The following is a 27,734-nucleotide window of genomic DNA, read 5'->3' on the forward strand; positions in this document are numbered from 1 at the left end:
TCCGCCTCTGCTTGGGCCTTCCGAGCACATCTCTGGTGGCGGCGACATACACGGAGGCAGGCTTCTGGCCCATCCAGATGCGGGCCCTGCAGGTGGGTCTCCACCACATCCACCGCCTGCAGGGAACACCTGACGGCGTGGCACTCCTTGAGCGCTACCGCAGCCGGCCCAACTCTCGGATGGGCATGCTACTCAGTACGTACGAGAGCCACATCGCGTTGCCGCAGCGGCCACGCCTGGAGCCACCACCCCCAGGCACGGGGCAGGCTCTACGCATTGTCACCACATTGCCGGGGGTCCGTAGTAAGAGGTCGACTCCACCCCAGGCCGTCCACCAAGAGGTGGCTGCCCTGCTGCAGGGCGACGCTGCCGGACATCTGCAAGTGTACACGGATGGATCTGTACAACAGCCGATGGGCAGAGCCGGAGCCGCCTGCACGGCCCTAGAACTCGGCACCAGCCTGGTGTGCAGCCTGCCCTTCCCTGCCTCATCCACCAACGCAGAGCTGGCTGGACTCCACTTGGCTGCAGACCTTCTTCTCAAGCAGGGCACCCAGGCCCGGGGGGCCATCATCCTGACTGACTCACGGTCTGCCCTCCTCCGTCTGCGTGCCGCCGACCAGCCAGTCAGCTCTAGCGGCTACGTTGAGCGGTCGCTGGCGGCCAAGCTTCATGCGGTGGAAGCGCAGGGGTGTCCACTGCGACTTCACTGGCTGCCATCGCACGTGAACATCACGGGCAACGAGGTTGCAGACGCCTTGGCCAAAGGTGCTGCTCGCCAAGCAGGGGTTCCAGCCTCCCGGGATGTGGTGTCGTTTGACGCTGCAAGGACTATCCTGGCACGAGTGGTGGAGGCCATGCATCCAGATGCCCGAGTAGTCAGTGGCCAGGCCCCACGGGTCTTGCCCGGACGCATTAGCAGAGACGCCCGGTCGCTCCTTCTTCGCCTGCGGCTCAATTGCTGCAACGTGGGAGCGCGCTTGCACCACCAAGGCCGCCGAGCATCCCCCACCTGCGCTGACTGCCCAGAGCCCGAGACGCTAGAGCACTTGCTGTGCTCTTGCCCGCAGCACGACACCGCAAGGGCACAACTTCGGGCCGAACTCCAGCGACTCGGTGCCCCAAGCCACAAGCTAGAAGACTTCCTGTTCCCCACGGGACCGGACGCCATCCGACGGGAGGTCTTCCAGCACCTAGTCAACTTCCTGGTTACAACAGGACTAGCGCTGCGTTTGTAGCCATCGAGTCATGGACTAAACGAACGCGATATAGACTATCTCCCACTCTCCTACCGCTCTTCTCTTCCCCCTTCTCTCTTCCTATCCTTTGAAGCCCCAATCCCCTTCCCTGGACTGGGTCGTATGAGGGTGAACTTCCCGTTGAGTTCAACAATATCCCCAGGCCTTTTCTCTTCCCTCCTTTGTTAATAAATCACCACCACCACCACCGCAGCTGTTGCTATGCGGACGACGGCGGCGGACGATTCAGGCTCACTTAAGAAGTGCATTCGCACTTAAAATCCTACAACCGGCAAGGCAGAAAGTTGGGCTAGTTGGTTATCTGACTGGATTTTACTAGCGAGAAAGAGACGCGGACGAAGAAGAAGTACACAGCACACTCGCGAGGTTGTAGTCTAGCGAGTGTCCTGTGAACTTCTTCTTCCGCATCTCTTTTTCGCAAGTAAAATGCAGCCTACAACAGGCACATAAATAGTGTAGCAATGAATTAGACTATTTGGTCACCCTGAATAATTTGTTTGCTGTCTCCTTATCGAATGTCTTAGCCACACTTTTGTTAATTGCTTTTTCTAAAGCGCACTTAAGTAGATTTTAGTTAACGTTCAGTCACTGCATTATTGCTCTTACCACTGCAATTCCTTTTGCGATAGCAATACCGGATGTGTGCATTACAATCAGTATGTCATCGTACCGCCTGACCCCCGACCATCGTTCCGTGTGCTACATTGCCGAATCATATAACAGGTTATGCTGTTACAAAATGAAAGGGAAATTTGACGCGCAGAGCATGAGATGGGACTTTTATGTGTAGACGCTCTTTAATTCGTCCACAGCAGTACTCCCCTCCGGAACGAGTAGCAGCAGAAGTAATGTAGCGAGATGAGCAGTCAGTACAAGTGCACCTTCGAAAAAAAAGCAAATCTGAAGGAGGCAAAACTGCAGAACAAGCAGAAAAGATAATCTCTGGGTGAATGGGATAGTGTGAGTTACCAGCCGGCCTTTCTGCACGTGTCATCAGCTTTATTACTGTTTCTGCTTCCAAGACAAGGTCGTGGGCTGCAGTTTCTTGCCAAGGGATTAAGTGCGCACCTTATCAGTTTTTTCTTACATATCGTTTGGTATTTTTATCTGTAAAAAACGAAACTTGTCCACTGTACTGTCCTCAAAAACTGACCACGGAACTCACTTCCTTCGCATTGATGACACGTTTGGTTGTGAAAGGCAGGGCAAAGAAAAGTATAGAGCACTATCCACGTTTTGGTGCTTTTTTTCACTTATTCTCTTTTACTTACTTTTGGCGTAAGATTTTAAAACAATGTGATTCGCCTTTTCATTTTTGTTGTTTTTCGTGTAAGCACATTTGAAAAAATCTAGCGCATTTGATGCCCCGTGCAATATCTCTGCTCCGAGCCGCAGCTTATGTTGCAGGCCGGCAGACGTATTTTAACAGCTGGTGATATTAAACGTGGATCAAAATCTGGATACACGGACGTTCTCCATTTCCATCTACTTCAGAAAAACGGTCGTGGGGACGGGAGATCGAGGCCACTTGTGGTCAGCAGCAAACGGCTTAGCCACTGAGCAGCTCCTGCGGTCACACTTGTCAAGTATTAACAATATGCAGGTGTCGGACCTTTTAAAAAATTTATGAAATGCAAAACGTTTGCACACATCGGGTGTGAACTTTCGCTGTTGCGCAGTGGAGCCCTCCTGCATCCTGACTGCTCCAATAAAGTCGCAGCTAGGGAAGGGCAAAGTCGGTTTATATGCCCTGCAAGCTGCCGAGAATGGCGTTTTGTTTGGTCAGCTTGCACTACGCTCGCGCTTCCAGCAGCAACAGACGATTGCTACATTGGCGCTCATTCATTTCCGTTGTTGTTACATACAGCGTGATAGTGTACAATTGTGTGGAGGGGAAAGTGCGCGAGCGGGTACGACGTTGATGGTAAATGAAAGAAACAAAGGCTTGAATTGCATTGACTGTACAATATCAACAACGGAGGGTCGAACCGTTTTGTCATGAAGCGGTAACCGTTATTTCGTTTTTCGGTTCAGTTCCGGTTCGGGTTCAGCGTGCTCAAAAAATAACGGTTCGGGTTCGGGATCAGTTCCGGCAAGAATGCCGGTTCGGTTCCGGGGTTCGACTTTTCGCAGGCTTAGCGATTGGAAATCGCTTTCCGCTGTTCTTCGCTAATTTATGGGATTACGGGAGTCGAAGAGAAAGGCGAATACTCACGTTTCGTGTGATTTTGTGCAGCGAGTCGACGAGCATTTTGCCCGTCTCCACATTGCGGACGATGAGCGGCCGCTTCGCCGAGTTGTCGCAGTCTCCGCTGCAGAGAGGAGGAAAGGAAACACAGAGAGTGAGATGGTGGCGCCAACGAGCCGCATTTTTTGTGTATTTTGCATGCGGTCACAAACAGGGTAGTAAGATGCGATTAGCGGGTCTGATTGAACTGCTGTAAAATTACGTACTGTTGATACATAGGGTATGGACATACATCACAGTGCGTAGGCATAAAGAAGTGGGGAAGCTGGCGTACAAAATAATTGCGAGAAGAACGACAGAGACGTCAGGAAGAAGAAAACAGAAGCGCATAAACAAAAGAATCAGAAGAAAAAACAAGGAACCTAATGTGTATAAAGACTGACCGGTTGTTTATCTGATTTAACAGGCAGAGTGGCAGGCAGGTGATAGCAGTGTAAGCTACATTTGATTTCGTTTCGGAGAAAGTGTGGGCATTCGAATGGTGTTGCGTCTACTAGGTGGACGCTGTGGATAATAACGGGTTTCTGGCGGAGACTATCATGGACAGCCTTGATTATGGGTTAACCGCGTCCTGCGCCAAGTGCGTGGCCACAGACAATAGGGATAGCTTAGGCAGGGGAGAGTAATAAGCACGCCACTGCGCTTATCCCTGACAGGTCATGTTGTAAGCTAGCAGCCCGCGGTGCCTCGGTTTGCTGAAGCGTGGTGCTGTTTACATTGAGGACGTGGGTTCGATCCCTACCACGACGGTCGGTTTCTTTTCACCTTTCTTTTTTTGCCGTAGGTGGAAAACGTAAACAACATCCGTGTGTCGATGTTGTGGCGCGCGTTAAAAAGGGGCTATGAAGACAAAATACAATTTTGGCTCATTCCAAAAGTCTGTGCTCTACCAATGACAGTGACCCCATTTGTTGCAGAAATTTGTACCGGGAAAGCAGATGAAGCAATGGGGATTCACCAACCACATTCTCACCCAGTCCTTAAGACGTCACAGAGTTTGCTTGTTTGACTGACTGGCGCGGACTGAAGCCACCGCCAAGAAAAATGACTGCGTGCCTCTACTTCCGTTTTATCGTGCCGCTTGCATGCTGACATGAAGTTGATACTCTGATAACACTGTTTTTGATCACTTCTCTGTTACGTCTCCTGTTACGTCTCATGACATTGTGTAGAGCAACAATGCCGTGTTATTGAATATTTATTATCTTTTTTTGAAAAAATAGTGCGTTTTGAGAGTGAAATAGTGTTGTGTGTCTCGTTAGTTCTTTCAAATAAGACATGGTTGTGCTTTTCATGACCCCCTCGTAATCTCCAGGTGGTTTAAATTAATTCGCTGTCCTCCACTACGGACTTCCGCATTGCCCAGATGTTACTTCTGTGAGTAAAACTACGTTCTGAACTGAAATATTATGAACTTAACAAGTAGTTAAGTTAGAAAATAAAGTAACATTTGCGCTGTCACGCTTCACAAGGCGACTGCTGGAATGCCCCTATCTAAAACGCGATTAAGGGCAGTAAAGGACGCAATGTGGTTCGCTTGAAATGGACAGCACATTAGTCCATCCTCGCTTATTTTTGGTATGCCTTACAGTCCCTCGTACATAGTTACAACCAAGCTGGAAAGAGCTAATGAAAGAGTCGCAATAAAAAGTTTTAGGAAAGGAAATAAGACAAGAGCATTTTCTTTAAATTACTAGCATGCTGATGTTTGTGGCCACATTTCTGTACGGCATCAAAAAAAAAAAAAAAAAGGCTCGGAGGCAAAGCTGTAGAAGAAGACCCGGAAGAAGGGCAGAGAGCACACAAAGAGGCCAGGCAGAGTAAACATATAAATGAAAAGAAAAACAGTCTTTGGGAAAGTCGATGTTTCTCCAGAAGATGTCGGGCCACCGACAGCAGGCCAACGGAGGTGAATCCATACAAGGGTGATCCTCACCAGTTGCGGAAGAGAGCCGAAGAGTGACAAGAGATGTTCGCTCGAGATGTACGAGCCGTTATAAATTCAAGTAAGAAAGATTCAATGAGCCAAACATAGGTATAGTTGCACATTTAAAAGAGCTCAGTAAAATGAATTCCAAGTATACGGTAACCAGGAAAGGACGCGGAAGATTTGCCATGCTCGCAACGTTGAGTTGTTAGACTTGAAGGAAAATTGTAGGGGGATGCCCATTCATAGCGCCGTCCTGGCTCATGCACTCTACCCGATGGGTCCTTCTTACGGCCAGCGGACGCGATAAACAGGAGGGAGCAAAAATCACTCCCCGCACAAATAACGTTCAGATATGGCCCAGCCGCCACGAGAATAGCGTGGCGGGTGAACGCACAGCGGATGAATAGAGCAACTAGGCCGACGGTTTCGTTCACGTGCGACGCATAAAAGCTACTTCAAGACGAGTTCGTACAGGGCGAGGTAACAGAGAGTAAAAAAACGAAAAAGAAAAATAGGGCGTTACAAAAGTGCCAAAAGAGCCTGTTTACGTCACTAGGTCGTTTGTGCGCGATACGGAGAATTCCGCTATTCATCTCACAAATGGGGTGAAACTAGTTGATTATATTAATTATATTTTAATTCAGTATATGTTTTATTACTAATTACTGAGTTATTGTTTGGTTAAAATTATTGTATGACTCACTGAGCGGGTACAATTTCGCGAAGCTTTTTTATTTGAGTGATAAAACGCGTAAATCATGGCATTTCATCAGCGGGGACGTTTTTTGGCGCTGGGTTTTAAAGGGTAGCATGGCCGAGTGACTTTCCACAGCTACCACGGAAGGATAAAGCGCTGCGCAGAGTAACGGAACGTTATAGGCGCCTGCCTCCAGTATGGAATCGTGCTCGCAAAAGTGATGGCCAGGAAAGTCGCTTGCTTCGCTAGTTCGGGGGGAGATTGATAGCTTTTTGACAGTTAATGGGCGCTGCTAAGTGAAAGGGTATCGACTGAATCTCGACGAGTGATACGGATATTGACGGCCCAGGCACGTTGTGCTGTGTATACAGTGTTTGCTTTAAATGTTTTACGCCGCCCTCGCAGCATTTTTTACGCAGTCGCGTTTTCGAGAGTGGCACATACTCGATAAGAGTGCCCGAGAACATTATCAGCCACGTCTCGGTTATACGCAAGCTCATTCCCGCCCTATTATCAGCGGCCGATGCAAACAAACACAGCACTGCTTGTCAGCAACGCAATTCATCTTGCGGTTTCCTTTCCACTTTCGCTTCAAACTGTTCAAAAGAAAGAGAGAGTTGGTCGTATTATTAAAAAAACAGCGCTTTTTTTATTTTCGATGAGGGAAACGGCGAGTGCCGCCGCTGCGGGAGAAGCCGTTCCTCCAATCTTGACGCCCTTTCCCGACGCAAATCTCGGGGGTGTAATGAGTGTTCAACGATCGGTAGCCGCATATATGGAAGAGTAAGCACACACGTGCTAACATACCTCGTAGAGTGGTGATTTATGGGTGCCGCTAATGAGCGTAGTGGGAGGTTTTCTGTTTTTCTTCCCTCTTTTAAACACTTCAGCCTTTCAATGTAGGAGAAACGAGGGAACACGTCTGTCAGTCTGCAACGCTTCGGGTGTCACATTTTCGCCGCGTTGGAAAATTCTAATAATAAGTGTTCTCCGTGCAAGCTGAGTGAAAGTCCTCCACTTCAACGCATCCAAAGTCCAAAGCCAACGCCCGCGCAACGAACTCGTAGGAAATGCTGAGCGATCCGAGAGCGATTATCTTTTTGGGGGGGGAAACAAAAAACGGTGAGGGCGCAATAGGATAGACGACGGCTCCAGGTCCCAGGTTCGAGTTCGACCACGAAAATCGCTGTTGTTTCCTTGTTTCATCATAATCATCATCGTCATGCGCCCTTCTGTTGTGTAAAGTTCGCTTTCCTGCAGTGCGTTTTAGTTAGGACACCGCCATCGGTGAGACGAAGAAAGCTTCGCTTTAAAAAGGAGCTGGAATGTCCAACATAATGTCCAACCAAGGCGACATTTCGCCTTCACATTCTTATAAAGTTCTAAGCAGATTCCCATAGTGCTTGTTTGTTTGAAGAAGGAGAAGAAGAAGAAGCAGAAGAAAAAGAAAAAAAAAGAAGTAGAAGTTTATTGGCTCTTGTAAAAGAGGAAGGTTGCATGTGAAGATATATCCAGACGAGGGTCCCATAGTTGATACTGCACCGAAACCCTCGATATATAATTACATAGAAAAAATACATTGAAAGCAGCCAAAGACGATTTAAACAGTCACAGGTCTCAGAGTTAAACTTGCAGAGCTAAAGTAACAACAGAGCAATGCAAACCAAGAACTCATGTCGTAACATTACCAGACAGACTAAATTAAAAGAAAAGAACGAGAATAAAAGAAAAAAATAGAGAAAAAGGGGAAAAAAGGAAAATGAGAAAAACTGGACGCACTACACTGTATTGTATGTCAAATCACAATTTTAAGCAAGATGACAATTCAGAATGTGCAGGAAAAACGAATATACGAAACAGTGCATTTAAGCGAAATATCTATAGAATTTATGCCAAGAGAGGACAAAAAATAACGCAGTTCAAGGGGCGAGTATTCCGCACGTTGAAAAAAAAGGCGAAAATAAAATGAGCAAAGTGAATTGGAATTTAGCTGACACTGAAAAAAAAAATTGTTTTTTTTTGTTTGTTTTCTTTGGACATCACGCTGTTCTCATTCATTTCTGGCTCGACTTTCAGGCATGAATTTCCATTATCGGAACCTAAATCTCCTTCCTTTTTGTAAGTGCGGGTGGATGTTTGCGTGGACGTTTCGAACCCGGATATGAGTCGTACAAGACAGTTTCTATCACTGCGCATCAACACCAGGTCGACTCGTTTCAAAGCGATTAACCATAACCACAAATTCATACAAAGGATTTCGCACCTATATTCTGTGAGGTAATATGAATATGTGTGAGGCAAAGCAAAAGCCGTTCTGGCTCGTAGATCTCGCCTAAACTCAACCGGGATCAGTAGCAGCAAACATTCGGGCTGTCGCTTGATACGTTTGGAACGTTGTCAGATGTCGAGAAAGCTTCTTTCGGATCCTAGCTTTGTCGCGGCAATTCACCGGGGACGGATCAGCCGATCGCTTTATATACATACCCTGAGCGCCATCCGGTATCAACAAGTATACGAAACTATAGTTTCCTGTTTGCAGGGCCGTTACCAACGTGTCAGAACACACGATCCAAACATCCACGTGGGGAATTACCCGGGAACAAACAAGGGTTGCTCGCGACGTTCTTCGAATGATTTTGAAAAGCGAATCCCCTTACGGGCGTAGGCTATTGGCGTCTCCTGTCGCCGTCGTAATCGTCGTCTGATGTAGTCACAGTACTAAAACACCGGGAAGCTCGTTTGCGCCTCGCGCTAGAACGTAACGCGTACTAAAAAAGAACCGGGACACTCTTTTACGCCTCGCGCTGGAGCGCTTCATAACGCGTACTAAAAAAAAACACAGGGACACGTGTTTACGCCTCGCGCTAGAGAGATTCGTGCTCCAAAGACAAGAGACTTTTACAGCAAAGCTGTGTATCTCTACACCCCAACGGTTTCATTTCCGTTGGAAAACACTGCTGCTTTGCCGCTACCCAGGTTTCACGTTAGTAACGATGCCCCTGGATTTTTGTTTCCTGGATTGCTTGCTTGCTCGCTTTTTTGCTCACTTTCTCAGTCATGGTCTTCGCATTTCACAGTCCCGGCGACAACCTCAGGGGAAGATGAAATTTCTTCTTTTTACTTGCTTGCTTGGTTCGCTTGGCTGAGCAGCAGCATGTTCTCCAGCCACGACGCGAGGTAACGAATTTGAACGAAAGCTTCTCTTGATGTATACAGGTGGAGGCGCTTTTTACCTCTGCCACACCTCTGGGGTCTTACGCGCCGAAGCTACTGCTGCTCTGTGATGCACTCCGCAGTCGAGGACCTCATATTTATTTCAGCCACTTGATGACCTTTAACGTGGGCCTAACTCTCGACACACTGGAGTTTCCATTTTCGCCTCCATCAAGCCCTTCCGATAACGCCTGTCACCTTGGTTCTTATATGATACTTCTAGTAACAGTGATAGCCTCCTCTCCATATAAGTTTACGTGGATGAGCAAAATGCTAACTCTCCTTGCCAAAAAGCACCTACCAGGACACGCGTCTTTCCGTTAACCACACCATCCTATAGCCACGTCAGCGCTAATGAACGCGTTGCTTCTACGCAAATACCAACCGCGCTGACGGACCGACAGCAACCGTGTAGCGAGAAAAGGGAGTGCCTGTTGACATCAGACATGTTGCATTGTGCGCGCCCTCCCTCGTCGCCCGTGAACAACTTTGGGGACAAAGTCTTCTCGCGCGCGTTCGCTCGAGAGCACCCCGCGACAGCGCGTTACAAAGCCATTACTGACGAGGGGTCGCCCGCATGCCTGTCGCAGGCGCGACACGGGAAACGAAGGGGAACGAAGGGAGATGGGGAAGAGGAAGGCTGCGATGCGGGAAGGTACGGAGGATACGGGAGAGCGCCTTGCCCCGGTACTACGCAACTCCGGCGTGAAATTCTGCGGCGCTCGCGGTCGTAGTGCGGCGCTCCGGCCGCCGAGAGGGGGGAGCGTGTGCGGCCCGTAATGGAGTCGCGGGAGCAAATCCGTGGCACCGCAAAGCCGCCGGGTAATTACGCCGAAGCTCCATCCATTCATCTTGGATCCGCGCGTGTCACATCGAGAATGCGCAACGCGTAGGCGCCCCCAGCCCCTCCCCCTTCCACCGATAGCTTTGTTTTCTTGCTATTATCTATACCCAGCAACGATTCGTGTAGAACTGGTTTAGGCAAGACGGCTCTGTTACGCCTGCAACACAATATATTGCCGCCCACCCCTTGCCAACCCCTCTCGTTAAAGAGCTGATTTTTTTTCCCTCGTTATCCGTGGGTTTGTCCTGGGATGGGACAGGGACTACGGTTTTTCCACAGTTTTTATTAATTCCCCAAGGTCCCAGGCGTCGGCGAACAAAGCGAGTGTGCAAGTGGGTTTGGTTATCGCGTATATAGACTACCTATAAGGACGCGCCGGTCGCCGAGAACGCCTTGTTGGGATAACGAATGTCTGTAGTGTTCGAAGATATGAGGTCTTCCTTTGATGCACCGCGCGAGGATGAGCGGCCGGTGCAATCTATTACGTAGCCATGGAACTGTGGGTACGCCAACGATGAGAAAAGTATAGAAAGAAAAACGAAATAAATGGCAAAGAAAACTGCTAACGCGTAAACAGTTATCGCGCAGTTAGTGGAGGTAGACACGTCCGAACAGGTAAGATAAATTCATGGCAGTATATATTGCCTACAGTTTTTGCGAGCAGAAATAAACCAGACGAGAATGTCAGTAAGGCTGTAAGTATCCCCGCGCCCCTCGCAAGTGTAATACATGAACAGATTACCGCACATGATGGTCACATTTCAGAGGAGAAAAACACATTCTTTCGCAGTAATAAAATGTCTGAGCTTTTCCATTCCTTTCGGGCCTGGACAGTGGTTTTATGGACGGAGCCCCTTGAGGGCTGGGGCTGTTGGCGTCTCCTGTCGTCGTCGTAATCGTCGCCTCATGTAGTCACGGTACTAGAACACCGGGACAGTCGTTTACGCCTCGCGCTAGAACGTACCGTAATTACCCGATTCTAACGCGCACCTTATTTTCCTGGCAAAAAAAAAAAACGAAGAAACGTGCACTTCCGATTGTAACGCGCACGGAACTTTGTGAGCAAGAAAAACGAATGCGAGATAAACGGGCGATTTATTTCTCGAAGTAATCTCACCCATCTCCCTCCTCGTCGCTCTCCGCTGACCACAACATCACGTGCTTGGTGCCGTGAAGCGCGTTCGCGATGCCACACTTCATAACGAACGTTCAACCTTGATCGATGGGATCGTGGCCCACGCCTCGCACGCCCATCCTGCGAACTTCTCCAGAGGCGCACGCTTCAGCCGATCACTCGTTTTGAACGCGCGAGAGCCGCTGCTGCCATTGCTGTTATCAAGTGCGCAAGTGGAACGATTTGACGATTTGTGTGAACGCCGATAGAAAAGCTTGGGCGCCTATGCTTACCGCGTCCGAAAAATCGTTGCTAAAAGCTTTGGCGCCATCTTGAGATGGCGATGGGCGAGACGAAATGTCCGATGTTTCGGCAGTTTCGGTTTCGTATCCGATTCTAACGCGCATGCGATTTTTCGACCTATTTTTCTGGAAAAAATGTGCGCGTTAGAATCGGGTAATTACGGTAACGCGTACTAAAAACCACCAGGGCACTAGTTTACACCTCGCGCTAGAGAGCTTCCTGCTTCAAAGACAAGAGACTTTTACAGCAAAGCTGCATACCTCTATCCCCTAGCGGTTTCATCTCCTTTTGGCAAAAACTCCAAGGCACCAAGAACACACTTTTACACTGCATGCTTTGCCTCTCCCCAGGTTTCACGTTAGTGGAGATTTTTTTTATAGTTCGCGGGATTTTTTCGATAGTTCACGGGCAGATCACAATACACACTCTACTCTACGCTCTACGTGCGAGGCAAGCGTAAAACGAGGTTTGTCGCCTTCTAACCTGATTTGTCAGATGCTGGATTCTACCGCAAACACGTAGTTCTTGTTGACGCGGCGATCGAACAACTGTGTCAAGTCTTTCTACCACGCAGGCTTTTGGAACATCCGGTCTAACTCGCTTTCATTGCGTTTTCTTTTTGTCTCGGCGAGAGCACACACGCAGCAGTAGGCTGCTCAAGAATGTTTTCGACACGCCTGTTAATACGCCTGAATGGTTCTTTTCCTTTTTAAAGCGAAAGTTTTCTTAGTGAGGCCAATCGCGCCCTATCAAAAAAAAAAAATTCCGCCATCTCAGCGAAGTGAATGATGATATGAGGGGCGAAGCAAAAATGCTTATCGGTAAAACCGTGAAACATTCGCCCACACATCAAATAAAGGCTCGACACGTCAAGCTTTCCACCGCTCCGTTGACAAGGCCGTCGGCGACGTCGATGTTTGTGGTGGTTATGTAGGGGTTGTTTTGGACGATGAGAATCTCCATGGGTAAGCTGGCGAATTCGATGTGTGAAATTTTAGCCACCTTGGCCGTCGCCTTCTGCAGAGCGTCTTGTGTCGTGTACCCCCAGTACATGTATTGAGCTCGCAGGCGACGCAGGACTCTTCTCCTTGTTGGGTAGCAACGAACGCGTTGAACGTTTTGTCCTCATCGGCCAATCTTTGGTGGGCCAGTCCCTAGGGGGATCCTGCCACAATCATCATTAATCTGCCGCGCCGTATACACCAGCAACGACGGACGGGACAGGGCCCGAGCAAGAGGAGCTTCGCCCCTAAACACTAATGCATTTCGTCACAGACCGGTTGGTTGACCTAAAAACTCGGATAAGATATCTGGACACACAACGAGGGCGTGAAACCGGCCTCGCATTGTGTCAAAACGGTCACTTGAAAATCAGGAGAAAGGAACGGTTCCAGATAAGACAACACACGCATCGTTCGTGAAGAAGGAGGATACAATTTTAATTTTCGGGAATTGCGAAAATATTTTGTGACCTTGTAGACAAATTTGTAATTATCATGAAAGTTGCAGACTTTGTTTTCGTTTTTTGCTCTCTGCAAGTTGTAAATGTTTGTGCTGCTTGGTTTTTATTCCTTGTCTGTAATGTTCTGCTCTTTGGGATCGATTTTGTATAATTTACATCCGAAAGCGAATCCTGCCTACCAATGTATGTAACCTGCCATTGAATTGAAAGACGGCTTAATCAGATTTACGGTTTTGTTGTTTGCAAATTCCGCATATTGGATGTATGTATATCATGTTCTGTTATGTTACGAAACCGCCTAGAGCTTTGATGTCGGTCGTTATTGCCATGTAACGGCTTGATGGGCCTCGTCAAGCTGCTATTGCAGCTTTTAGCTCAGCAGCTGTGCACAAATTTATGGTAAATAAAAGAAAGCTACTTCTTCCCCCCCCCCGCCCCCCCCTCCCCCCCACTCCACAAAAAAAAGTACACCTTTGTCTCATCAGCCACGTATCGGTATACATTTATTTGGATCGTTTGTAGTCGCATTTCCTTAGTACGCGAAAAATCGTCGAATGGGTTCGTTCATCTTTTGCGATTTGGGTCTTTCAAGGCTTCTTCACAATCGATTGGACGCACATTCAGCGAAGGTAAGACGCACTTGTAGTGAAGGTTTTGACCCGTTTTGGACGCAGTTTTGATGTGAAAAAAGCTTTCGCGCTTCTCTCCACTTCCTTTAGGAAGGGATGATGAAGTTTCCGTTTCACTTTCCGACAGGGCCCTTGCCCGCCGCAAGTTCCCTCCCTTCTTCCTTCGTGACCGTCGCTCCCGAACGGTCGACATCCGGGACTCTTCTCGGTCACCAAAGCTACGAAAAGTGTGGCCAATGTCTCGCCAGGATCTTTCAAAGAATCTTTTTCTTTAAAGGCGATAGATTGCCCTACGGCATAACAGGGAGGTTTATAGGTGCAACATTGCACCAATTGCACGCAGAAAGCCAAGAAGAGACCGGTACTGGGGTCCCCATATCCAAAGAATCGCCAATATCTCCCAATGTACGCGTTTTTATACGGGCCCAGTATCTACCATCTCTGCGGCGAAACCCTGAGTTGTGTCCTTTTCAAAAAAATTTCACCATCTTCCCGTAGGGGAACTCTGAGTAGTATGCGAAGCAGCCTTGGGGTCAACGCCAGTTCCTATTAGTTTTCAGTTACTCATCGCGGCGTTGCGGGAGGAGAATGAGGGGAGCGGAGCGGGCGCGTGCGTAATTTATACCGCGGAGCTACAGTTGCGCCCCCAGCGGAGTATGCAGCGGCTTCCGTCGCGCCTCCAACCCTAAGCTGCTTCGTATTATCCCGGAGAGCAGAGAAGCTTCGGAGAGGAGCGGAGGAATGCCGGAGCGGAGAGGAGATGAGCCAAGGAGAGGAAGGAGGGCGAGGAGGATGCGCATGCGCAATAGGGGTGTGGACGCCGCACAACGGCGGAGGGAACAGGCGCGACCATAAGCTGCTCCGCATCTAATCTGGCCATTTCGCGTCCATTTCAATCGTGACGTAGAACACTTGCGAGGCCTCTGACCAATAACGTGCACAGAAACCGACACCCCGCTTTGCTTAACTTAGCCGCGTCACGCCTGATCGTCTGCTTTCAGCCAATCAGGGCTGCCTCTAGTTGTACATTTTGAAACGGACGTGCAATGGTTAAAGCTGCGAATTCCGTACCTGATGTCGCAAACTGTCGCCAATGTGGCTGCAGCCCAGCCGTAAAACTGCGCACCACATACGCACACGCAATGTCAAACACGCGCAAACACAAACACTCCCAGTAGCACGCCCACACGCGGGAGTTGTACGTCAATGTAAACAAAATGCGCTCTAAATCGCAGTTAGGGAGAAATGAAAGCAAACGTTCTGTAACCCGTACCGCAACAACTAATGCAAGACAGTCAGTAGGGTAAGGAATCGGGTTAGTTAATGTTGGACGCCCCCAGTTTTTCCAAGCAGCTTCTCAGCCTATATACTGGTCAAATGTTTCTTCATTATATCCGATACTGCGCGCGGCTCTAAGTTTGACTTTGGTTATACAATAACAAGTGTCATTGAAATGAAGCCTGACCAACCAAAGATTGTGTTTAGTTCGCTATTGCCAATAATTCGCTATATCAGCATTCGTTATAACCAGGTTCAACTGTACTTCGGTTGTTGAAAGAAAGCTGCCTCGGTGTTCTGAGCGGTGACCTTCGTGCGCCCCTTCGCTAAAGTTGTACCGAGCTGGCTAATTATCCATCAAGAAGATGGATGTGCTCTGTTCGCCTAACGCGCTATCAATTATCTGCTGCGTCGCGTCGCGAGTTCTTATACAGCTACCCTCGGTTGAGTCATTAATTCGCAGTAAACGTGAGTTTTGGTGCCTATATGCGCATTTCGGGACCTATATTTGACAAGGAAGATGCTGCACGCGGTCACATCAGCCATGTTTGCTGTGGATGAAAGCATTTTCACTAATATCTGAAGTCAATATGACACGTTATTTCTAACCGCTCCACGCCAGCACATGCTCGAGAACTCTGTTTCGCAGACGTACACCGAAATGAGAATGTTGGGGATCAATAGGAAACTCGGCTCGACCGCGCCTACCATTTGTTCTCCCTCGCAAAAATAGTTTTCTTGAATAAATAATTTTGGTGGCTTAACGCGCTGAAACTACACCGGGGTTACGAGGCACGCCATAGTGGAGGGCTCCGGATTAATTTTGGCTAGCTGGGGATTTCTAAAGTGTACAGAAATTCCTACACGCGGCGGCCATTTTCGCTTTTCGCGTCTATCTGAAAAACAGCTACAGTGGCCGGGATTTAACCAGCGTCCTAGTGACCAGCAACACAACGTCTTAGCCTCTGAGCTACCGCGGCAGGTATAGCAGTTCCCTTCAGCTACCTCGCTCTAAACTCGCTTGGTCACTCTCATCGATCAACGGCTTCCTTACTTAAAGGAGCCATGAAGAGAAAATACAAGTTGCTTTTATTCGAAAGATTTCGTGTTTTATAGTGCCCCCAGCGCTTGTCCGGATACAAACGATGCTTTATTCACTGTGAAATTAAACAATTTAAGTTAAAATTTTGATTTTCCCGCTAAATCGTTTGTCTTCGGGGTCTGCAATGACATCACAGGAACCGACCGCTCTGCAGCCTAGAATCCCTTCATTCACGCATCCGCCGTACAGGGTAGAGACACGTATACGCTGGCGCCGCCATTTTGGGTTACTCGCTCGCCGCCGAAGCAAGCCATTGTGTCAAAAACGCGCTAAAATTATCCCCGCAACGCGGTTTACTGAAGACGTTTGAATCATATTGTCTGTTTCACGTTGCTAGGTCTCGTGGGAAACGAAAAGAATAACGCCTTGAGCCCGTTTGCCCAATTGCGGCGGGACTGGACCGTTCAAAGGTTGTCTCCACCCTGTACATCGGTGTTGGTTTGTTCCCGCGTTTCTTTACGTTACCCGAACCTAGATGGCGCCACCATACCGTGGCAAGCGTTTGGTTTGTTTTTGCCCGCATTTAAACTTGGCTTGTTTTTGTTCTGGGAGGAAATATTCGTTGCCTGAAACAGTGCTCGCTCCACAAATGGGGTCACGTAAGACACCGTTGCTTGCGTCAATCGGCCAGTGTCGTCAGAGACAACCCCAAGCCCCGTAGTGCTGTGCAGCTAAACCAAGCATGCTGTGCGCAGTACGAACAGCAGAACGCATCAGTACTTCTATGTTTACATGTGCTTTCGTAACTCCCACTGTTTGTCCCATCATTCTTATTGCTCTGTAAAGAATGTGCCCTAAATTTAAGCGCAAATCGCTCGTTCGTCTAGTTTGTAAGCTCTACCTAATTTGCGTCTGCTTCTGCCAGCCTCCGCCAATCGCAGAGCTTAGCTCATGTGACATCATAGGTTCTGTTGCGGGAAATGAGCTTGTGGGTCGCATGACCATTGGCATTTTTCCTAATTATGTAGCTTATTTGAGCGAAGTTTACGGTAAAAGTGGTGTCAGTATGATTCTAACGAGACAATCTTTTGAATGAACCAAACTTGTGTTTTCTCTTCATGGCTCCTTTAAGGTGACCGAATCGCTTGAGAGCCCATGCCAGCAGGCACGTTTAAAAAACCACGAAGTTCTGTTTCATAGAGTTTTTTTCTTCTTGCTTTCTTGTCTGTCTCCTGGGGTGTTTTCTTTCAGTTTTTTACCAAAATCTCAACGTTTCATACCCAGGTATCGGTCTACGGAAACCCTTGTTCTTATCTTTGAAAGTAAGGTTGGATTCGTTCCATAACAATGGAAACATTTTATACATGCATTCTTGTCATTTTACCGACGAAAGGGCTTATCAGACCTCTAACATACACCACGCATTGAGTATGACACACCGGAGGTTACTTGCGAGCTCAAACTTCCCTAAAAAGTAAGACTTGAGAAAAGTCGGAACTTGAGAAGAAAGGTTTCTGACCAAGTGCCTTGAATTGCAGTGGTCATCATGGCTGTCTAAGAGTCTGTTACTTTAAAGCTCCGAAGTATAGCTGTAGGTTTACCGGTAATGATGTGCTTATGCGCACTACCGGTGGCTTAACAAGAGGTAAGAGACAACGCAAGCAAAATAAATTGCCTCGAAAGGAAACTACACTGGGCTGAATGTCGTGGTGTCGTGACTGTACCCTACTACCGGTAAACGACGAATACGAACGATTAAACGTCAAAAAATTCGACGGCACTTCCGCGTTTCTTCATCGCTCCCCTCCGACGCTCCCGTTGCAATCAGGTTGAAATGAATAGTTTAACGTCGCAAGAAGGGAACAAAACGCACACGTCGGCGTGGGAAACGAGGTCGGCCGCACAAAACGCAATCCCCGCTCGCTAACGACCGCGTGCGCCGGCCAAGGAAGAAAGAGAGAAGGCGGAGAATAGGTTTGGCAGGGCTGGAAACCGATCTCACAATCCGGGAGAAGTAAGAAAATCCCCGTTTTCCCTTCCGTCGGCCATCTCCAGAAGGAAGAGCTCGCCCTCCTCCGATGAGATCAAAGTGAAGCACGCGGCCTCCGCGACTCGGCGCGGCGGGTAGGCGGCGCTGCGGGCGCACGACCCGGGGTGTCCCGTTTCTTCGGGGACTTGTCGCGGGATGTTTGCTTCCGGACGGCGGGCGACCGGAGGCGGTGGGAAGAGCGCGGCCGCTTGCAAGTAACGAAGTCAGGTTGCCGGTGGCGGGCCGCAAATTGGATTAACAATTAACCGCGCCACGGGGAAAACAAACACGCCGTTTTGCTGCTTCTTCGCTAAGCCTATTTGCCGCGCTCGGGTGCCTATACTGGCGTGACATTAATCGCTAAATGGGGTGGAATGTTTCGAGTAGCTGTAGTACGAATTGTGGTACAAACATTGGGTGTCGTTGGCTGCTGGAAAACCGGAGCCTTGGAGTTGGAGTCGCAGGGAGTTAATGCGAGCCTTTGCGAAGGCAAAGTTGAACCAATTCGAAACAACTGCGATACGAGCGCGATTCCTTGAAGTTGCCGGGAGGCAGAGTGACCTTTGGGCCGCATAGGAGATTGATGTAGCGTTGGTACCCAGGGATAGGTAGGACTACCAAGGGTCAGCGTGAAAGTTTTACTGCCCGACATATGCGGTTGAAGGCAATGCCAGTCGCCACAGTGGATGTCGACGTCGATAGGCTTTGACGAGTTCGTATTTCATACTGAATGCTCACTTGCAAAAAAAAAAACGCAACTGACGAGAACACACTTTCCGTTATGCGTCCTCATCTGCTGTAATTTATATCGTTCAGACGATGTCGAAACGGCCTTTAGTTTTCGCGTTCCCTATTTTCCTGGTTTCCCAGGTCCTCTCGTATGCCGTCAATCGCAACTTTTTTCATCCCGAATGGACTGTAGAGTACTGGTTTATTTTTTTTTTCCTTGCGTGCAAGTGTTAATGGTGTCATTGCCTGCGCGTCTGCATGTATCGGCTGTCTTTAAACAACAGACACTTCGTTTCCTTTCATTTTCGTGATCCTGTTTGCCCCTCGGGAAGCGCAGCTAGCACTTAAGTACGGGGACGCACTCAAGTTGAAATTTTCCCGCTCGTGGGAAACACAGAGCAGTAGCGTTTAAACGCTAGCCAGCCGTGAGATTGAGCAACTGCATCCAATACCAAACTTTCACTGAACCCACTTAACCCGCTGGCGTTGAAATTTTAACCAGTGTTTTTCCTACGGTATACAGGGGCGTTTCGGAGGCCCTCGAACGCGTTGTTTGCCGAGAGAACTAGTCTGTTGCGTTTTCTACATAGCGCACCTGATCTGGCACAGAGTCGAGCATCAATTGAGACAAGAGGGCTGTAGCCTGGAACTCCACCGAGAGTTTCAAAGGCCATCGAGGCAATTGTCGATTGAAAGTTTCCGTGGGCCCGGAGATTGTTATTTCAACCAACTTTCAACCCTGCGACAGAACTACAGGCACAGGTTCATGAGTAAGAGCACAAAGATTTGCACTGCCCGCATCGTCAGGACGTACGTCGTCATCAAATGAGGTTTCTTGAAAGCGTTAGATCTCGCCGTCATTCTGTTTCGACTTCTATGTAGTTTTCCTCACTCCACAATGGATTGATTGCGACACTATAAATTCGATGGGATTTCCGGTAGAAGGTTTCTTATTCTTATTTCCTTGCACGTGAAGACATCTTCACGTTCAGTTTTTTCTTATTATTATGCAATTGTTGAAACAAAAAAAAACATGAAATCGTGAAAACGCCAGCTCGACATTGTCAATCGAGTCGTTTTGCTTTGATCGGAAGAAAGGAAGCACCGCAGTGCCTGTTCAGATCCACAGACTATTGCTACCTTTTTTTCACTGAAAAAATTGAAAAAAAAAAATTCCCGAAAACAACGTATTTTATTTTTTTAAACTTATCAGTGACAGCTTCGCTGTTTTCTAAAAAAAATGCCTCACTAGATCAGCTGTCGTCGAACCCTTGATTACACAAGGTAGCCCACATTTCGTGCCTAAAAGAACACCACAGAGCTGAGTTTGCCCCTTGGGATATAACGCAAACTACAATAAACATCATTCTCACCAGTAGTCTGAACTAGTTAAAGTAGCCAGCTTAAACTAAATGAGTAGTTTAAACTAGGTTAAACGAGCTACAGCCGTAACCTCTCGCAAACTCGAAGCGAAGCCCTCTCTTATCTTACTGGCTTGATTGCTTGGGGTGTGTTAGCTCGAGCAGCGCTGCCTCCCCGGTACCCTATTGTTTTGTTTTTTTCCCAAACTTCGGACTTTCAACAGACGTTGGCATTTAAGCCGAGACTTGGGCGTCGTAAGCTCCAGCTGTTAACGGAAGATGCGCAAGGGATTCGGGAGCGGCGCCGCGTTTCTGAAATTACGAGAGAGCGAGGGTTGCGACCATCACGATGCCCATCAATCAAAGTCAGGCCGCCAACGGCAAATTAGCGGCGTTAATTGTCTCGAGAGCACGTGTCAGCCACCGCTAACGCCGTGTATGCGCCGACAGGCTTAAAAGTTTTCTCGTGAATGATAAGCATTCAGCGGCCGTGTGCTGGTTCGCTTTGTTGCTTACCCTTTGACTTGCGCCTCTTTTTATCGTTTACGGCAGGCATGGGAGTATAACGGAAGCTCCCTATAACATCGCGCCTTGCGAAGTTTGTGGACCGGCGGCGGTGAACGTACGTCTGAGCTGCTCGTAAACAAAAGAATGAAGTTTTCTGGAAACTCCTCTCGGGCGTTTCCTGTGGTTGGTGTTCAAAGCGAATAGAAAGAGGACTCTTTTAATGTTAACTGGTGAGTTCAGCCCTGCTAGTGACAAGGCTTGCTACGCCAGATGGCGGGTAACTACAATGATGATTGGTGAATAGTAGACATTAGGGGTACAGCAGAAAGAAGACAAACAAGAAATGTTAAAACGAGATACAAGGAAATGCTGCTAGCAGAGTCCGGACATAAAACAAAATACTCCCACCTCCCCTCGCGGGAACCCCTGTGTAGATGCGACGCATAGGGGGTTCCGTTGTTGTTTCCGTTAGGTTGATTCTCCCATCGCGTGAAACGTACGATGAACCCCCTGCCGCGGCTATGACGCAACGTGGCGCGGCTATGACTCAACACAATCCAACACAATCCACTTTAATCCAATCCAATTCAATCCAATCCAATCCCAGCCAAGCCAAGCCAAGACAAGCCAATCGAATCCAATCCAATGCCCCTCGCGAGAGAGTGTTCGCTATCGGATAGGAGAGGGGGTGAGTGGCGGAGAGCGCAGCTCGCGCGGCGAGGAGATTGGGGGAGGGGTGTGGACGGACAACGACAACACCGTATGGAGGAACAAGGCGAGTGAATGAGATGCCGTCGCATCTAAAATACTTTGGAAACAAAACCTTTATTGTAAGCTCTGAATAAAAACGCAAAGTAAACGGTGCAAATAAAAAGTGAGAACACCAAACCAAGAAACATAAATAGATGAACACCACAGCGCGAAAAAGTACATATCGTGAAACACTTGCGTTGTCTATGATCTAAAGAGGTGCAGTTCGGAGTCTCGTAGGAAACGGAACAGAACTTTTGTACCCGAGGTACTGTCAGCACTATTGGCCCAGGGCCCAAGAAAATGAGAAAGTTCGAGGCTGCATTCCATGACGTACGCAAGACAGGGAGCTCGCTGAAGTTTTACGCGCAGCAGCGAATCGAAGAAGGACAATATTAAAAGAATAGCCAACCGTTTGTTGTTGCAGTGTGTGCTATCTATGCCAAATGAAGGACATCACTTGAAACACCTTGAACCGAAACGGCTTTCTTGATAGGGCGCTGAAAGGTTTGAAAAGGAATTTTTAGGGCTAGTTGCCTTAAGTACGCAGTCAAAGTGAATGCTGGCGACCATGAGAGTCGCTCGGCAGCATACTTTTAAAGGTACGAGAGATAAAAAGAGTCACTTAAATCTCACCCCCCTCCCACCCCGCCGCAGAACAATAACCAGATGCAGCCTTTCGTATTACTTAATGCGGTCTTTAGGTCACGCTTCGAAACTGACGGAGCTCTTTGCATACGTATTTTGTATACGTCACGTCGTATATGTCACGTTTGTATACGTCACGTTGTATACGTCACGTTTGTATAGGTCACGTTTGTATACGTGACACTTTGTATGTGTCACGTTTAGACACTACATGGCACTGCCTTTCAGACTTAAAGGAAGTTCATTGACAACTTTTCTTTATTCATTCCACGAACATCACGCTACTGGAATGGCCTACCGGCAGCAACTGCCACAATCGTAAACAATGATGCTTTCCAATTAGTTATTAGTACTCAAAACCACTCCAATAACCTATAATGAATACTAATTTCCTCTTTTGTTGGCTTGATCATTCGCGAAAAAGCAATGTTGGCTTCTCCTTGTAGTTATTGACCCTTTGTGCGCAGAGTTTGTGAACGTTTTATGGTGTGTTCTCGCGCAATTCCTCCGTTTTGTATGATTGCTTGATATGCACTATAAGTTGTACCTGTTAATGGATCTTAAAACCCACTTCCCGTTATAATTCTTCGGCCCTGAGGGTACCTGCAAATAAATAAATAAATAAATACTCCACTATGTAAAACACTGGTCATATGAGCTAGAGGACATGTACTCAACCAAAAAACGGTTGGTTGTCCTCTTAAAGGGACACCGAAGTGAATTTGTCGAACTTTTGTTTTTGTTGCATAGATTGGCTCACTCCTCATCGTTTATTCGGCCGATAAAGCAGTATTTAGTTATTAATTCCTGAAAGAAGAAGAAAAAATATGCGAAATTTGCGACGGCGGCAAAAAATAACAGGAGGGACGCGTATTCGAGACGGGGTGTGATTGGACGACGTCCAAGATTAGAATTCAAACCAGTTTCGGTTTGGGTTCTGTGAAACAACGTGCTTGGCATCCGACGTTATCGTTGGATGGGCATTCTGGATATCTCATCTCAGAAATCGGCATACCGCGCTTCTGCCATGTTGTCACCTGTGAAATGCGTCAGATAAGCCTAGCAGCCCGGCTTGGAATCTTAACAACCACTAGACGAGGCGCACACAGTGGATGAAGGCGCTCCGCGACGTAAGAGATGCGCAACGGTGAGACGCTTCGCCGCCACATTTGGAGTTTGCCGAGCCCGTGCCTGCGTCGTGAGATGCGTGTTCGCACCAGGTCGACAGTCGACTAATTCGGCAATGTGATGCAAGCAGTCGGTGCTTATGTCAACACCACGACAACCAGAACCCGCCTGCGCGTCCGTTTCATTCTGAAGGCAGTCTGCCAACTCGCTCGTGGAGCAATGAAGGTTGCAGCGCGACACGGTGAACCCAGTATAGAAAACATTGCTTGAGAGCAAAAAGAAACAGCTCCAAAAAACAAAAGCCCTATCGGGGATTCCAACTTACTAATTGCGACACCCTGCACCCAGAGCTTCAGACCACTCGGCCACAGCAGCATCGTTGCTGCGGATGGCAAAATAAAGTATTTTTTATCAGCATTCCCAGAATTTAGATGACTATTTCTTGAATAACTTTCGCGCAGTAAGCATCTCCCAAATTTCTACGCATATCGTATCTCTAGCGACTGCATTCCTTGTGCAGGAAAAGATATCGCAAATGTGTGGTCGTGCTGCTGACCACTGCGCTAGTTAACCCTGTGCAAGACGTGTTTCCCGCACTTTGGCTCTGCCCTTTACCACTGCTGGTCGACGGAAACAAGACCTTGTTTCCATCAAGCGGCCCTGACTTTACAATAAAAGTTTCGATTGATTTTAATTTCCTAGTACTTACATTAACTTCGCTGACTCTTGTACCGCCTTTAATTGGCCTTGAATTTTCTACTCGAAGTGTCGCATGTGCGCTTGAGGGGAGCTACTTCAGAAACCTTAGTAAGCTTGATACAGTTTACAAACTATCAAACTCAAGGCACATTCTTCTAGGCGCAAATCAAGTCGTGGCTTAGCTTCGACTAAGCGAACGAATTACGACGACCCGCCGGCGTCCGGCCGACTGACTCTGTCGTGGGATCAGCGAGCCACGCAGTAGCTCACTCGAGCCAAGCCATCTTGTTTTGACGTCATACGAAACGTCAAAAAAAAAATCGGCAAGGAGGATGCAGAGAGGAGGACAGCATTTTCGGTTTGATTTTTCTACTAAATAAAGCCGCGTAAACGAACCGACCGTGGCTGAAACATGGTTTAGGTACTCCAGACTATTTTTTGAGCAAGTAACCCCACAATGTTTACAAATCACTTCACTGTCCCTTTAAGAACCAACAAAATCCTGATATGTTAGACATGTAATCCAGATGAAGAGACAGACACCAGTAAGACATATGTGTCTCCGTGTGGGGATGAACTGAAGAAGCGCTCAAGTAACCGAAACACGCGGAGGGCAGCCAGTCGGATGTGGACTTCGGCGTAGCAATCTACACGTCGGGCATGGGAACTAGATGATGTTTTCACGTGTAATCAGACAGGTATGTCTGAAATAACTAGTCATGACTGCGCTGTTTCTTTTTTTTTAATTGTGATTGTATGCCTTTTGTCATAAAGTCCGGCAGGTACAGGGGGGATTAAAAGAAATGCGAACAACGGAGCGCACAGCCTCCGACGCATGCTGCACCGTCTGGCTGCAAAGTCAGTAAACTGCGCGCATGCGCACTCCTTCGAGAGCGTTTGAGAATGTGGCCTACATTATTGGGAAATGCTTGATCGAGAGGCGACGCCGGTCGTTTATTTTGAAGCGGCTTTCCACGCAGCGTCACCACTGAGCAGGATGATCGTTGAAGAGCATCATGCTAGCTGCAATCAGCCTGCTGCAGCTTGGCTCCCCAACGTGTAGATAACAGGATGCTCAGTGGCGACAGAGCATAACAACACAATGCACTGACAGACAGAGCATTACAACAACGACAGAGCATAATAACGCTTTAAAATAAATAGCTGGCGTCGCTTCTTTATCAAGCATTTTCTATGACTGTAGGCCATACTCTCAAACGCTGTGAAAGAACTACGCATGCGCGCAGTTTACTGACACTGCCGCCAGACGGTGCAGCATGCGGCGGAGGCTGTGTGCTCTGTTGTTCGTATTTCTTTTAATCCCCCCTGTACAAGTTGACTCCCGTTTCCCGGTGCCAGAAGTCCAGAAGACAGCGGCGGTGGGGCCCCCACAGCCATCGCTGACCTGGGGGGGGGGGTCTCCACGGATGCAGGCCTATGCCGCGAATGCGTCGGGATCTCGCTGCACTTAGGGAAAAATATACGCTGCTTGAGTGTAAGCTTCGTCTATTTAGTGTAACATATTTCGGCACTTAAAAACAGTGCGGTGTCCTGTTCCCCGTCGGCGCCGCCGTTTTTAAGTTCTCATGCTCCAATAAACAAATCGGAGCGGGAATGTTATTCCCTGGTGAGAACCCTGGATGAAAGCAAAATGCTCACTTAAACAAGGCATCTAAATACGTTTTCAAAAAAATGGAATTAGTACGTTCTTGGTTGTCAATAACAAAATACGCGATCGTTTTCTCGTGGAGCTGCGCACGTTGATTTATCGCGTAGTTTTTACAACGCTCTTACATATGCGGCCGTAAACACTGGTGGCGACATGCACGCTGACTTCGAATTTTTTAAAGTAATAAAAACGTTTATAACTTACTGGCACGTTCTTAATACGGAAGCGATAAATGTCGACGAGGCCACGTTACGCGCTTGGGTTTTCTTTACAATCCCCGCGTACATTCCGGTCACTGACCTCCCATCATCCTTTTTTATAAGCTTCCTCCTCGCTCATTCGGCAATGTTTTATTTACCGCATGCGCTCAACGTTTTTATACTTGGCTCAGTTGAAAGAAATAAATGTAGGGTTCATAATCGCGTCCAACTGGTTCTGAAACGAAAATCGTACCCTGTACCCTACAGGGCGCATATACCACGGACAGGGAAGTGTGTCTTTACCAGAGAAGCAAGTGCTTGGAGATTTGGTTGCCAAGTGCCACCGCGAACCTTATTTATTATAACCTGCGTCACAGCCTACGGGTGTAATAGCCTATAGTATAGACGCAACCTACCTACGTGTAGTCTAGGACCCCGTCTACAATTGCTACGTTATGACACTGGCATGTTGTCACTATGCCATGAGTGATTGCCCTTTGACTCCGCGGCCGCTATAGGGGCAAGGTGGTGGTGGAGGTTGTGGTTTGCGACAGGAAAATGACAGGAAATGCACCGGGGACATTTTGAGCTCGGCAGGGAGCTCACCTGCATACAACCCAGTGCAAGGGAAGGGATGTAGAGGGGGAGTGATAGGATAAAGTAGAGAGAGAGAGAGAGAGAGAGAGAGAGAGAGGTATAAAGAGAGCTGTCAGTCCTAGAAAGCTGTCAGTGCGGGCACGTCAGTCAATCACTGCACTCTGGGCTACAGGCGCTGCGTGAGGCCGCTCGTCTCCTTGCAATGGAGCAGATGGGCGAAGACTTCCTGTTGGGCTGGCGAATACCCCTTAACAGTGCGTTGAAGAAAGTGCACAGGAAGTTGCGTCATTGTAGCCGTGCCACGCCCCCAATGACGTTCATGGTGCATGGTCGCGGCGATTTGAGGAAATCGTCCTCACCGCTGAATTCAGCAAATTTCGCGAAATCCGCCTCTCTTTCTTTCTTTTTTTTCCGGCGTTCGCGTGACCCGGAGTACCTATCAGCTGCTATTGGCACGGAACTAGCGGCGGAAAAGGTTCGGCGCAAAAGATGAGACATGGAAAGGGTAGTGGGATTCATGGACACCCTATGGTGGCGGGGTGCGGCTTCACAATGGATGACTTCACGGGGTATTCGTTTCGAAGTGCATTGAAGCCTTCGTTTCTGATGCACCACGTTGGCACTTCCTTCCTCACTTGTGCTTCTTGGTCCTTTAGCTCGAATTATTTTGACCGGCAGACTGGCGACACTTCGCACCACAGCTTCCTTAGAACCTGAGTTCGCTGTGAATGGCGCCAGCTGCCACGGAGTATAGAACGGCTGCCAGTAGAACAGCTGCGCGCCCCGTCTACACCTGCTCTACTCACGAGCCGTCACGTTCACTTCTCACGCTACACGACGTTAGCGCCACACGTACTAGGATAATTTTTGTTCCGCAGCTGGAAATGCGCTGATGTATACGGGTGGTGACGCACACGGGTCCTAGCGTGGCTACCCTAGTTCAATTCCAATGCAAACTCAAGTGTGTCTTTTTTTATTTACTTTGACGGTGACGGCTATTTTCTGTACCGGGTAACAACAACAACAACAACAAGAACAACGCCGGTTTTTCGCACACTGGGCACTTAAGCCTTTCGCCTGAATTAAAAAAAGCACTCATCGTATATGTATGCCTCAAAGCAAGAACCTCATACCGAACGATATCGCGTGCCAGCATCTGCCACTGCCGGCACGTTGAGAAGCCACGAAGAGGTAAGCAACAAATTGTACAATCTGGAAGGCTTCCAAGAGGAAGCCAGTTCGCGAAAGCTGCTTTCAACAAACAACTCCCCGTACACAACACCGACGGATCGAAAACGAAAGGCGTGCAGACACGGCGTCGCGAGCCATTTCTCATTAGTTTCCCCGCTCACAATAGGTGGCATCGGTAGGTAACCACGACCTAAAGAAAGCAGCCGT

At 48.3% G+C, this 27,734-nt stretch overlaps 1 protein-coding gene across 1 annotated transcript in view; it reads right to left on the reverse strand.

The window, feature by feature from the left end:
* The window catches only part of LOC144166165 (nitric oxide synthase-like protein), a 527,573-nt gene that overhangs the window by 124,261 nt on the left and 375,578 nt on the right, over positions 1-27,734 (reverse strand). The window contains 1 exon segment of the mRNA XM_077695765.1: positions 3,475-3,571. Within this exon segment, the coding sequence (XP_077551891.1) occupies positions 3,475-3,571 (97 nt within the window).

This window comes from Haemaphysalis longicornis, unplaced genomic scaffold (genome assembly GCF_048455015.1).
Source record: "Haemaphysalis longicornis isolate Haplotype H1 unplaced genomic scaffold, Haemaphysalis longicornis Haplotype H1 scaffold_16, whole genome shotgun sequence".
In the NCBI taxonomy this organism is placed as follows: domain Eukaryota; kingdom Metazoa; phylum Arthropoda; class Arachnida; order Ixodida; family Ixodidae; genus Haemaphysalis; species Haemaphysalis longicornis.